The sequence below is a fragment of the Euwallacea similis genome, chromosome 2, assembly GCF_039881205.1.
Source record: "Euwallacea similis isolate ESF13 chromosome 2, ESF131.1, whole genome shotgun sequence".
Lineage (NCBI taxonomy): Eukaryota > Metazoa > Arthropoda > Insecta > Coleoptera > Curculionidae > Euwallacea > Euwallacea similis.
Window position 1 is genome coordinate 4,316,421 of NC_089610.1, and position 13,358 is coordinate 4,329,778.

The 13,358-nt window shown below is 35.4% G+C and overlaps 1 protein-coding gene across 3 annotated transcripts in view; it reads right to left on the reverse strand.

The window, feature by feature from the left end:
- Window positions 1-385: 385 nt before the first annotated feature.
- Window positions 386-13,358, reverse strand: part of LOC136419171 (QRFP-like peptide receptor) — a 37,881-nt gene continuing 24,908 nt past the window's right edge. For 2 of the 3 annotated variants that reach the window (XM_066405357.1, XM_066405358.1), the window contains exon 5: window positions 3,695-4,808. In XM_066405357.1, the coding sequence (XP_066261454.1) occupies window positions 3,938-4,808 (871 nt within the window). In that variant the 3' untranslated portion in view covers window positions 3,695-3,937. Of the gene's footprint in view, window positions 956-1,012; window positions 1,094-1,291; window positions 1,464-1,533; window positions 1,709-1,757; window positions 1,963-3,694; window positions 4,809-13,358 lie in introns of those variants that run through there. The other variant, XM_066405359.1, reaches the window with a different exon arrangement.

Below are 13,358 nucleotides of genomic sequence, written 5' to 3' on the forward strand. Positions count from 1 at the left end.
GAAACACCCAGTATATGCGACCAACTATTACGACCTCAATGAGCACCAACTCTTCCGTACCATTCTTGACCCCAACATGAGACTCTCTTATGGACATTATTTTCTTTGATAAATTTGAAAAATCAACTCAACGATTTATCTAGTCCCTAAAAGTGGGATTGCACGAGGATAAAATGTAAAGCTACAGCTTACATAAAATGCCGATTATAACGAATGCGCAGACGCAAAAATCCACGAATCCGAAGATTTTTCGGAAGTCTGGACAGGAGCGAATTTATTCCAACGTTTTTGACCTCCCTGTATAGTGAATGTTTACATATGAGAAGACTTGTAATTTATTGCCGAATGAAACACCACACATCAAAGCTATTAAGGTATATTACGTAAAATGTATGTATGCGTAATGTATAAATATAATAAAATTAAGATTTAGTCTATTATTTGTAGTATTGACTAGACCGTTAATTCACTATATCCAAAATGTCTTTATTGGTTTTATTACTTTTGACACAAAGATATGGCTTTATTTTCCTAGAAATCCTATAATAATACTGTCAGTTTCTGGTACTATAAAAGTCTTCATTGTTCAGTTTCAATAGAGGTAAACGGAATTAAGCGTAACTTTTTTACTATAACAACCGTCTGTATACTGTTTATTGTCAACTAGGTCAATAATGAATTGCTATAAATCATTTTCCAAAATCAGACAATTATTTGGTCTTCAATGAGAGGTGAAACTAGACGTTTGAATATGTTATTACATTATTACATGACAACGTATTTTCAAAGATATATCTCTGTCCCTGCATTTAATTTTTGGTCACTGATAGCTCCCACAATCTGGAGCGGCGCTCTTATATAAGCATTTCGCGCCAAAGTCGAGCTTTTCGTCGCATTCGAGGCTTCCTCTTCCTCTTTGCGGCTCTCCTTCACCTCCTTGAGGTTGCTGGAATATCTGTAATATAATTGCCGATGCATTAATGCGTTCTTCCACTCGATCGTGTTTACTCACCTTGACTGATTTCTTCCGCTTCTTAAGATACTTTCCGAGGTTGGTTGACTGCTGGGAGTAGTAGAACTTGTAGTGCTTTTCCTGTTATACATTACAACATCTCAGGACAATGTAATAAGCCTAATGGCGAATTCGGGCAGTCGAAAGGGGCGATATCAGTGTGGAAATGTGACTTTTTCACTGTCTTTGTTTTATCGTGGTGTCGTGTACGTGTCAGAGTGATGCATTGCGCAGACTTTGCGGATGCCAGAATTCGCCATGAGCTTAGAAATATAGTACCTAATAATTTCGGTTTTCTTAAACTGCCTTCGCAACTTCTTCATGCCGCACAGTCTGAAAAATCCCCCTCGAAACTTCGAGCTCATGATGTTATACAAAATGGGGTTGACTGCCGAATTTATGTGGAACATTATTCTTGAGAAGTAAAGTATGTTGTAATAGGTTTCAAATCCTATAAGGGAAATGAGAGAATTCGCGTTTTGAGTGTAAACTTATGCGAAATAGGCGGTGGCCAAACTAACCAATTCGAAAATTCGCCCCTGGGGGACTAATGATGATCCACAGGGTCAAAGCTCTGAACGGGAGGAGACAAACGAAAAACGCAGTCACCACGGTACCTAACATCAAAATCACTTGTTTCCGATACTTTATCACACTTTGGCTCGGTATGGTGACACTTTTGCTTTGAAGATTGGCCTGAAATTGCAGCAATTACGACCTGAAATTGTTAAGAACGCAAACTTACCAACTGGGCAGGATGGGTCATAAGAGTCCTCGCAATCAAGACGTAGACACATATTAGAATTCCTAAAGGAAAAATGAAAAAAAGTACCACAGATCCGATGAAGAATGCACAGGGCATTAGGTCCACTACCAGGCTGAAGCAGACAAAGACCAGAGATCCATCGAAGTACTCTTCAGCTCCATATTGAGTAATAGCGAGGATTGGACTAAAAGATTGGAGGTAAATAAGAAGAGTTTTTTTTTAATTAGAGAGCTTTTATGTTACTCACGCGATAACCTTATTTTGACATAACATTTCCGACGTTATCGTTAACGTTAACCTAATTAGTGCTGACGAATTCTGCTATATACTACTATATTCGATTACTACTGTATGTATATGGACTCATACCGGTTACTATAACCAATCCTTTAAAGTTATTATTATGGATGATTTTGTAATTTTGACTGTGGAAATAGGAATTATTTATTTTATTTTCTAATATATTAAATGTTTTTAAAAAGGTAACGGGTAGCAACGTTCCAGTAAGTTAATTAACTTTTCTGCCACTACCAGGATGTTGCATTATTACCGACTCAGAAATGATATAGGAAAACGCTCGATTTTGGTATACTTTAATTTCCTACGTATTAATTGAGGATACACGTACAACGATAAGGAAATAACTTTATTTCGCACGACTTCGTGTCAATACACATAGTAACAAAGCAATAAGTTTTGGTAACACTTCCATCGAATTTTAAAGTTTTAAGCGGTAAACTTTTTTTATTTTCTCAAATTATTTTAGAAAAAGTATCATAAGCAACTTGCACAAAATGATCACTTTCTACTCATATTGTTTACTGCACTTGCTCATGGCTCATGCGCAAACGTCATGTTCGTAGAAAATGGGTAGCATTTAGTGTTCGTTGTATAATATACTATTTACATAATTGATTGTGTAGAAACGAGTTTTTAAATGTGACAATAACAAGTTTGTTGCGAGATAACTGCGTATAGTATGGGCTAACGCTAATTGCATTTACGTGTTTCGATAACGTGACACTATTTGAGTGACTTAAAAACTCTCTATTAGTTACTGAAGACAAAATGACATAACTGGTATTAGAATTGCGCACATTAGCCTTTGAACCAAGTGGCTACTAAATATTGTGTAAGAAATCTTGGTCTTTACGATAAGTTTAGAAGCAGAAACTTTTAATTAGTTTCATCACCCCCCAGTAGGCATCAGGAGACTTTGAAAGTTCCTAAGGAGCATAAATAACGAATATGTCGCTCAAGGTCTGGAATAGGTATTTAACTTTAGGGAGTACTAGGCCATGAATCTAATTTCTCTTTTTAGGTAGAGCTTTGAGCTGAATGATTGTAGCTTATGAAAGCTTCCGGGGAAATAATTATAAATTTATGTAAACATGGGAAGGTGTCAGATTTAAAGGAGAAAAAGGGGAATATGCCTCGGCAATTTGCCTGCCTCATATCAAGAGAATGAATAGTTACACCTCGGGACTTTTTCTTACGTTGTAGAGGGTCATAAGGGGTTCAATTAAAGTATTAAAAAAAAAATAGGATAAGAAAGCGCGAATTATTTTCCTTGAAAAAATGGAAATTTTTCTACAAAAATTCGATTTTTGCAGAATGGTCAATTTAACTCGCAACTAAGAGCTACTAAAATTTACAATTAGTGAAGCATATTATGCCTAAACTAAATAAAGCAAAGACGATACTTACATGTAGCTGGGAGTTATTTCTTGTCGTGTTAACTGTGTTATGATGGAATGAGCGGGAGTAAAACGGTCGCAGATGATGTCAAGTTTCTACATATGTTCTATTAGTGGATTTGTAATGATCTCTACACACGACTGCTAAAATGCATAACTACCAGCGATGGCAGAATGATGAGTTTTTGTTAAAATCTATTTGCAGATTTAGAAATAACGAAAATAAAATGAGACACAAGGAGGCAATTGAGAATTTTATTTCTTAAAAGCGTTCCTATCATCTTTGGTTTTACCTATAGGTTAAATATAGTTTTGTAATACACCTAAGCAACTAACACATGAAAGACTGATAGTATGACTTAGAAAAATATTCTCCTAATTTAGAGATATATCCACTGACAGTTTAACCACCATAGCATTACGGCTATGCAAGACAGGCTCTATAGCTCTAAAAGTGGAAGCTCACACAAAAGTCTCCTCATCGAGTTTTCCATTTGATTTTAAGAAATTTTCACCCAACTCGAGATCATGCACGTTTTCCCCCAGACATTTACGTTCCACATTCTTGGAAGAATTCTTATTGTTATGGCAAATTATAACTTTCTCGGTAAAAATGTTAACGTTGACTCTTTCTCCTTCGCTTCGCAGCTTTCTCCTACTTGCATCTCCCGTGCTTTCAAAAGAATCCGCAGAGGATTTTATGAGTACTGAGCAAGCTTTCGGTCTACAAGACACCCTGTAGCTTTCGTGGCTGGTACGCAGGGTACTGCTTCTGGTACTGGAATGTTGCCCGCTGGTGAAGGTACTGTTGGTAGTACGCGAAAATAATCTACGTCTCGTTTCTGAGCAGATCAGGAATCCCTTGCGGAATTTCGAGCTCATAAGGTTGTACAGAATCGGGTTAATGGCGGAGTTTAAGTAAACCATGATCCTACAGAAGTACAGGATGTTGTAGTACCGCTCCACACCCAAATTGAACACGTTTTCCTCAGGTACTATGATAATCCATAATGTAAACACTCGAAACGGTATAAGGCACAGGAAGAAGCTCAACACTACTGTGCCTAACATCAAGATAACTTGCCTTCTGGCTCTTATAGAGTAATTGTCAATGTGCTTGTTCAGCACTAGACTGGTGGCGTTGTAGATCAGGTTCTTAGCTATAATGCAGTACAGCACAAGAAGCACAACGAGAGGAACTATGAAAAATAGAAAAATACTGCCAAGGAAATACAGGGCGGACCAAAGGGTGTTGGCTAACGTATGACAGGCCGGCTCTTTGGATCCGTCAAAATAGTCCACTAGCTTGAATTCAGCTATGCCAAGTATGGGGCTGAAAGAGAAGAAAGTCTTGGTAATTTCTGAGTTATATGATTAAGGGCCAAATTATTGAAGTGCTGGTAACTTTATCAGCACCATGGATACAAGGCAATGAACCAATGGTAACCCCTATTTTCACGTCAGCTAGAACATTTGGCCATCGACGCCGAAAAATAAAACTCCCTGTAACTTTACCAGGCAGATAATTCAGACAGAAGCTATGAAATAAAGACTATACATTGACCATGTCCTTGATTTCCATGATTAGGTAAAGTTAACAGTACGTAGATCTATTGGCCTTAAACGAGAAGGATGTAACTAAACCGACATGGGGCGATTACTAAAGGTATTTCTACTAAGGACCAATATTGCAGCTCTGAATGTGGTTCAATATCATATTTCCTTGTCACGTTTATGATTTAAGAACTATTCACATCGTAGATCTATTCATGGTCTGCTCACGATCAGACCATGGTCTGCTCACGATCGGATTATGGTCTGTTTATGATCACATCATGTAATCGCTCACGATTAGATCATGGTCTGCTCACGATCAGATCAAATATTGTAATATTAATTTCATAATGTTTAACCGACCTCGTATTTCTTCTGCCTTTCGAGATCTTATTGTGAATGGTGAGCAGGGAATTAGAATAATCTCGTATACTAGTTGCTGGCATTAAACTTGAAAGGTACATACATATGTAGATAACAACCCTCCCAAAAGGTACGAAAGTTCGAATTATCGGTAATTAATCAAACCTAGCTATACTGTAATGTATGGCAGGTTTGAAAGGGTGAAAATTAAAAGATTCATCAATCGTTCTAACATTAAACGATTTTGTGTTGTAGTTATTAATTACGAATGAAACCCCTCTTTGGGAAGAATATCCTCAAATAAGTTACATTTTAACTCATTTTTTCCATAGAAAAAGGTCGAATGGATATTATTAATATAGTGCTTGACCATGGACAGGACGAGTAATGACGCTTTTTTGAGCATTAGAGCTGTGATATTTTATTGGAAAACCCTTTGTTCGCATTTAGAAATAACAATGATGTACCCATTCATACTTTTAAACATGAAGGTTCATCATTAAAATGCGAATACAGTTACATTCTTCTCACCAACAATTAGAATAGGAATAGTAGTGGTATTCATTGTTCATAAAATTGAAGAATTATTATCGCTAGAAGTGGGTTAATAATGGTTCTGCAATGGAGCATGAAATAGTGCTTCTATCATCTGAAGACGTTATACAAATTGAAGTCTGACAAAAAATAAATGAATGTTTAAAAGGCTGGAAGCAAAATGCGTATTCAATCAATATTCAAGCTCACCTTTCTCGTTTCTAGACAAATCCCATATGAATTCAAACATGTTATTTGGTTATAGCAAAAACATCACAAAAGCGACAGCAGTATTGGGATAAGAAATACAAGACACAATAAGCCACACTAGTTCGTTTTAAATACGCTGTGCATTACTGAACAATTGTAACATATTAATGAATGGTGGGGTAATTTTAGAACATTAAAAATATACGATTAAAAATATACTAAATGCGGTTAGACATAGTTGTTAAACAAGGTTTTGTCGGATTAGTAAGTGTCGATCACGTACAGTATCTAACAATCTTGTTCGTACACATGGATTTGCTAAAGAAAATACTTGACTTTCGCTATCAAAAAATTATTTATTTTACTGTTTTTTCTTTTATTATTAACAATAAATATATTTTAAATATACATACTTATGTACAAAAATTAATCTTTTTCAGTCAGATGGTATCCATAGGGTGTGGAGAAAAGTTAATGAAGATAATAATCCTCGTAATACACTTTCGACTGTAAAATATGGAGGTGAATCCCTAACAATTTAAGGCTGCATGTCCTCAAGTGGGGTTGAAAAATTCAATTTATAGATAGTATTACGGATAAACATGGTTATAATGATATTCTAAAAAAGAACGTAAAACAAAGTGCACAAAAATTAGTTGTGCCAAATGTTTATGGATTTCAATAGGACAACGATCCTAAGCACAAGGCTTTAATCAACAAAGAATGGCTAATTTGGAATGTTTCAAAATTGTTAAAAACCCCTCCACAATTAGCAGACTTAAACCCAATTGAACACTTTTGGGCAATTAAAAAAAAACATAAGAAAACATCGAATTTCATCAAAAACATAATTAAAAAATATTGTATCACAAAAATGGAAATAAATTGGTTCTGAAATATGCAAAAGATTAGTTTATTCTATGAATAGAAGATGTCAAGCGGTCATCACAGCAAAGGGCTACTTGACAAACTATTGATCAATTATTGTTTAATCGAAAATCTTGTTTATTTTTTAATTTAAATTTAAGTGTATGAACAAAAATATTGTATGAAAATGAAGTATTTTGTTAAATTTATTAATTAGTTTTGTTATTTATTCTTTGAAAGCTTTGTACATAAGTACTTATATTTAAAATACATTTCTTGTTAATAATAATAAAAAAAACAGTAAAATAAATAATTTTTTGACAGCGAAAATCGAGTATTTTCTTTAACAAATCCATCTGTAGAAGCAACGTAGTTAGGTACTGTCCATTTAGGATTAGTGATATTGCATTAACAAAAAAAAATCGTTACGACAAACAGTGATAAATTTAACATTGGGAATTTAAGAGCATTTTGATTTTACTCCTATATGTACGTTGACTAAATATAAGAAGAATAGATTATGTTGCTAGAAGTAATTGTGGGCCTTTTTTGCGTTGAACCCACAAATTCAAGATCGAAGCGAAGTTGAAGACAGCAAGTGGGCGAAGCGCAACAAAGACTTTTTACTTTGAGTGACAAGTAATATTTTTGTTCACTATTTTTTCCAAGCGATTTACCAGTGAATCGGAATGATAACTACCCGCGATTAATGCAATTATTGCAAACAGTTTTTTAATAACAATAGTTTAGTCACACACATTGGGATAACTCTCGGTTTTGGGATCTAATAGAACTCGAAGTTAGGCCCCTAGGGGCCAACTTCAGGTTGAAGTCTCGATATAGACTTAACGCTGATCACACAGGATTTTCAGCGCTACGTCATTAGCATCCATTTACTTCGCCATGGGTGCCATGGAACATGAGCGTTCCAGGATTCAGTTCCTACAAACTCCCTTGTTGATACTTTAAGGCTGCACCTTAACACTCGTATCATAAATGGCAATTTTTTATTTTCCTCATGTATTTTTTCTGGAATCCTTTATTCCTGTTTACTCCGGCTTATTGAGTGGAAAACTTTAGAGCCAGGCAATACCGACAGTATGTCGTTTCTTGCAAACTGAAAACTTGGGATGGCGTTAAACTTATATCCGAAAGTAAATTTGCAATAAACACGAAGTGTACAAAAAACGCTTAAAAGAAAACTGACCCTAAACTTTGCTAAATCGAAATATATTTCACTTCACATCACGTAGTAAATAGATGTATTTTCTTTCCTCCAAGCTGAATTTCTTTTAATTCCTCTGTGACATATGAAACGAACACAGTCTCCAAAACAATAAAGATCGGAAATAATGGTGAGAATTGAATTTCCCGCTATTATGTGCACAATACGTCTTTCTGAAAGCTATACTCGATGTTACTTGTATTTGATACCTACTCAAGTTGTTTCACAGCCGCGGTAAACAGCACTTAATTGCACTTATGGACCTGCGAGGGAAGTTTTTAGTGCTTCTGCATTAAATAATTACCACGGCAAATAAGTTTGAATTTCTGTGGAATAACCCGATGAGAAACTCCCTCACGGACAGTTTGGTTTCGCCCCAAACCGCAGAGCAGCTTTTTATTGCAGCTATCACGAGTATTTCCCCAACTGTACCAAACAAATCCCCCACATTCCCTACAATTGAGGTCATCTTAGGTTGTTGCACAAAGAAAGAACTACGGTCATAGATAAGGCCTTTTCCCCAGAGGGCAATCGTCCAGAGTCAGGCAAACCTGGAAATATGTGTATTTCTTGATTTATGCTGTTTGAACTTTTGAAGTAATATCTGCGATTTCCAATTAAACAATACAGTGTATTCGAACTTGAGAGGTATTCCGATTTATAATTCATATATACACAGTGTCCTGATAATTTTCCGAAGGTCATTCATTTTCATTGACGTCACAGGACGCCGAACTTCCAACTTCTCCCAATACACCCCGCCTCTCAGATACAATCAGATTTCAATGTATTAAACAAATACAAAACGAATAGACTGCCATCGGCCCAAGGCTTTCGCCAATATTTTCCTTCAGATTTATAACTTCCGATAAATTCCTTTACGTTGAAACCAATGTAGGAATCGTTTATGGCGATAGCTTGCGGCGAGCAGTTTAAATTCAGGAATACTTTAAGTGCAACTGCAAATGGTGAGCAGTGTTAATTAAACACTCATCTTATTTCTATATAGTAAAAATGCAAGTTAAGGAGGACGCAGTTAAAACAAAGTTTCATCAAGTTCGGCAATTTCCCCTAAAAGCGATGCTGACGCCTGATCGAAACGCAAATCGGAAATTCTATTCCCATATTTTCGTATTTGTCGGATAGTCCTAGATAGGAAGGCGGTCCGCCCTTTTAGCATGAGAAAAGCTCTAACTTGTCCTAAATACAACTAAATGTCAGCAATGTAACGAATAATAAGACGACTACATTACATGGGCAACGACTTTTCAAGGTAGTACATAGAATAATGTTTTTTAACAACTCATACGGTTAGTCGAACATATATTGTTCAACAGGAAAGATCTAAAAGGGTTAAAGGGGAAAAATAGGTTTCGTGAGCAATGAGGCGGATACAAGAAAGGGATGCCACAACCAGTTCGTAATTCTATTTCCTACGTCCTGGAGGACTGAAATTGACGAATATGGTCATCAGGCAATTTAGGCCAATTAGATACGAGATTGCGGAAGATATAGTTGTAATCCAGCTTTGGCTTAAGCGGTTAGGGTCGATAGATTAAGGCAAGCGAAAGGAACACATAGAAAGGGTTAAGAGGTCATTGGATTGTGTATACAAGGACCGTCCTGAATTAATTCTCATACGACGAATCTTAGATCTAGTCACAAAACATTTAATATATCTAGCGATAATTACTTTTTGTTAATCAGTGCTAGTCTAAGGTCTAATATCTGCTATTCTAAGGGAATTTTCGTTATAGTGCTGATGAACTTCTGGTTGTACAGAGTGTATGGGAATTGATTTTAGAGGGGACATGTAATTTTTAATTTCTTCGTATCTATACAAATTACTTGAAAATGATTTCAAATTACTCGTGGGAAAGTTACTGCCAATTTAATATTTTTGCCCTATGTTTGCCCTGAATTGATCGAAATTGGAAAACCTACGTTTTGCGCTAAAGGATTCCGTGAAATAAAAAATAGTTTGGAATTAGATTCATGAGCTAATTTAAAAATGAGCGAGTATTTTTTTGAAGCGTCAAATCGATCTCCGCTCTTGTGCGGTTTTTAATTTGAAAAAAGGTGCGATAAATGAAGAAATAGAAATATCGGGAAATGATAATAATACATAATTGCAAACAGAGAAAAAACTCGACGCATTTAAGTCTTGAGATGGTAAAATTTTTTAAATTTTTTCACGAATTATTAATACCATGTTTCAGATGCTCCGAGGTGTAGGGATGTGTTAAATCAAGCAGTTTAATCAATGGTTCAATGTCGCGTTATAAGGCAAATACAACTTCATACATAAATTATGAAAAATATCGTACCTATATCAGTTACTTTTTCAATTTATTGGTGTTTCATTTACTTATCTTGGGGATTTTGAAATGATAGATTGATAGATAGATTTATTGATCCAGTAATTATAACACCAATAGATGAAGACACGTCAACACAAATCTAATTGTCCTCTATCGGACTATGCTGAGAGTTAGCAATAATTCTGTTTTGTTCAAGGAACTTAATTACACACTTCGCTACTGTTTTCTCGAAGATTCTTGAAAAAACTGATAGGAAGCGAAATGGGCCTGTATCTTGATGATTACCTTTACTGAAAATTATTTGGGTATAATTTTCTGCTCATGTATTAATTTATTTTTTGTACCTCTTTTTGGAACACCTCGTATGAATTGTAATACAAAATTCAAAATTCCTTCTTTAATTCTTTAGCTTTTTGCAATATTTTGATATGTTTGACCATTTACATATAATTTACAAAAATATCTATCGATATAAACTGACTGTAATCGACATAAGGAAAAAAAGTCATCCGGTTAATTTATCAACTATCGGAAGCAATTCGTAACATTTAATCAAATGTCTTAAAATAAGAATCAATCTACATGTAAACAAAATTGTAAAAACTGTTGAAAATGTTTAAGAAAAGTGTGAAACTTTGCCACCCTGTATATCGGAAGCAATGCGGTTTTGATTAGGGGTCTATTAACAGTTTTTTATTATTTTACATAATCCTATCCTCCTCTGAAATATCTTAATAATGGTATGTTACATCCTGTATATATATTCACCAGATACGCTAATGACTTGCACAATTTGATTAATGACGCAGAGATGTTAATCTCTGCAGATATCGTCAGCACAACAAGAGTTTGAGCCTTTAAGATTATCAACAACTTGAGAAACTTCCTTATCCGTGGTTTTGCATGAGTATAAGGATTTATCTATGTAACTAGGTTCAATGTTTATTTTCTTCTTAGGAGCCCTGGAGGAATTCTGGGATATCGCTCCTGTATTTTACGAAAGATATTTCTAATATGTTTTTGGGCTAAATTCAAGTATGATTTTTCCCTACATTGGTGCCAGAACGAATAATAAAATTGATTACAAGAAACTAATTAATCATTGCAATTTATGTCATTCATGGGCACCATGCGAGGAGCAACTTTCCAAGTCGCATTATGTCCATCAGTAAAAAAATTGATTGTACCGTATTTCATTGGTTTTTGTATTTTCTGGGTATCTAGAAATTCGTTAAAGAACAAATTTACTAATCCAGGGACAATACAAGTAAAAAATATGGCAAATGCATCAAAACGAATTTTGCGCCTTAACACAGTTGCTTCAAAGAACACACTGCTTCACTAAAAAACTCCATCTGGCCTGCGAAAGGATTCGCTAGGATTTTCCATTAGTTTTTCAATGCGTTGGTGCCGTGAAATCGATTGTGACCACCTGCTTGCTTAAATCTGTCCTTCCTAACGACTTATTTTTAATATCTTAAAAGGCTATAAAAGCGAAGCCTCTAAACCCGTTCAGGACGAAACAGCTATAGCGCATTTTCTGCCCATTAAAGCGACACTAAACGTTTATATTTATGATCAGGAAACATAAGAACCTAAAGATCCTGAATTTCTTTTAAAGAAAGTTAATTAAAACATCTCTTCTCTCTGAAGCGTCGCGTTGCGCTCTCAAACACTTTCCCAAATGCGCTCCCGTTCCCCCAGACGAAAACCGACGTTGTTAATGAAATTTATGGCACTAAAATTCTCATAAAAATCGCTGAAAAACCATTAGGCAATACCAGATATTATCAACAAGTTTTCTGACAGAAAAATACAAGAGTAACAATTTGGCTGTGCTCCAGGCAAAATGCGAAATGGTTTGAATGATATAGGTGAATAAACCTGAGTTTTCGCTGAGATAAATTATTGTTTCGCTCAAAGCCGGGATATGGAAAAACAAGCATAAGAACAAGCCGATATGAATTAGTAAACTTTAGAGAATTACGACCGTATATTTTATATTTCAGCTCCGTTCATTATGTCAAGCCATAACGGACTGCGTCTGAGGCTTATGAAGAAGAACAACAATGAAAAAGATATTGATTTATGCCAATAGCTTAATCTTCTTTAACAACGTGTTTACATTTAGATGCTTAATTCCGCTAACGCTTTCCTTATAAGGCCACCACACCTTGAGATGTGATATGTTGTTTGAAAATTTCGATGTTTGCAATTTTTTCCCATTAGATGCCATTCTTGTGAGTAATGAGTTGATTAGTTCATACGAATAATGATCATCGAAATTTTACGCGGAGCTTTTAGCTTTTTGGAGGTTTGTTTGCTTTCTCCTAAAAATCACACTGGTTGAGACTGTCAGCATCAGGTGTTCGCGCATCAAAAGTATTCTTTTACTGAATAAACCCTGGCAAATGTTCATGTCTGGATGTCTAGAGGTTTTCGACAAACAAAAGGATCACATCGATATCATAGTGCGAAGATGGCCCAGAGTAATTCTATTTTAAAAAGTTTAGGTCTTTAACCTTTTACAAGAACGTAATATCCCCTGACGTCCGTGACGGGGCACAGAGCCTCTGAAGATGCCGGAAACAAATATGAATATGATCGTTAAACAGGCCCAAAAATGAGTGCAGAGGAGCCTAAACGTCCATTTATTTAAGTCAGAAAATAAGGGTAAAAAGGATAAATGTTTTTGCTTGAAAGAGAAATTAAAAGTTAATTTTCCTTAAAAGGTGTTAACCCTACGAGCCCTGAATTTAAAACTAGAGCCTGCGAGATGTTCCGAGGCTTTCCTTGGTTATTATTTGAG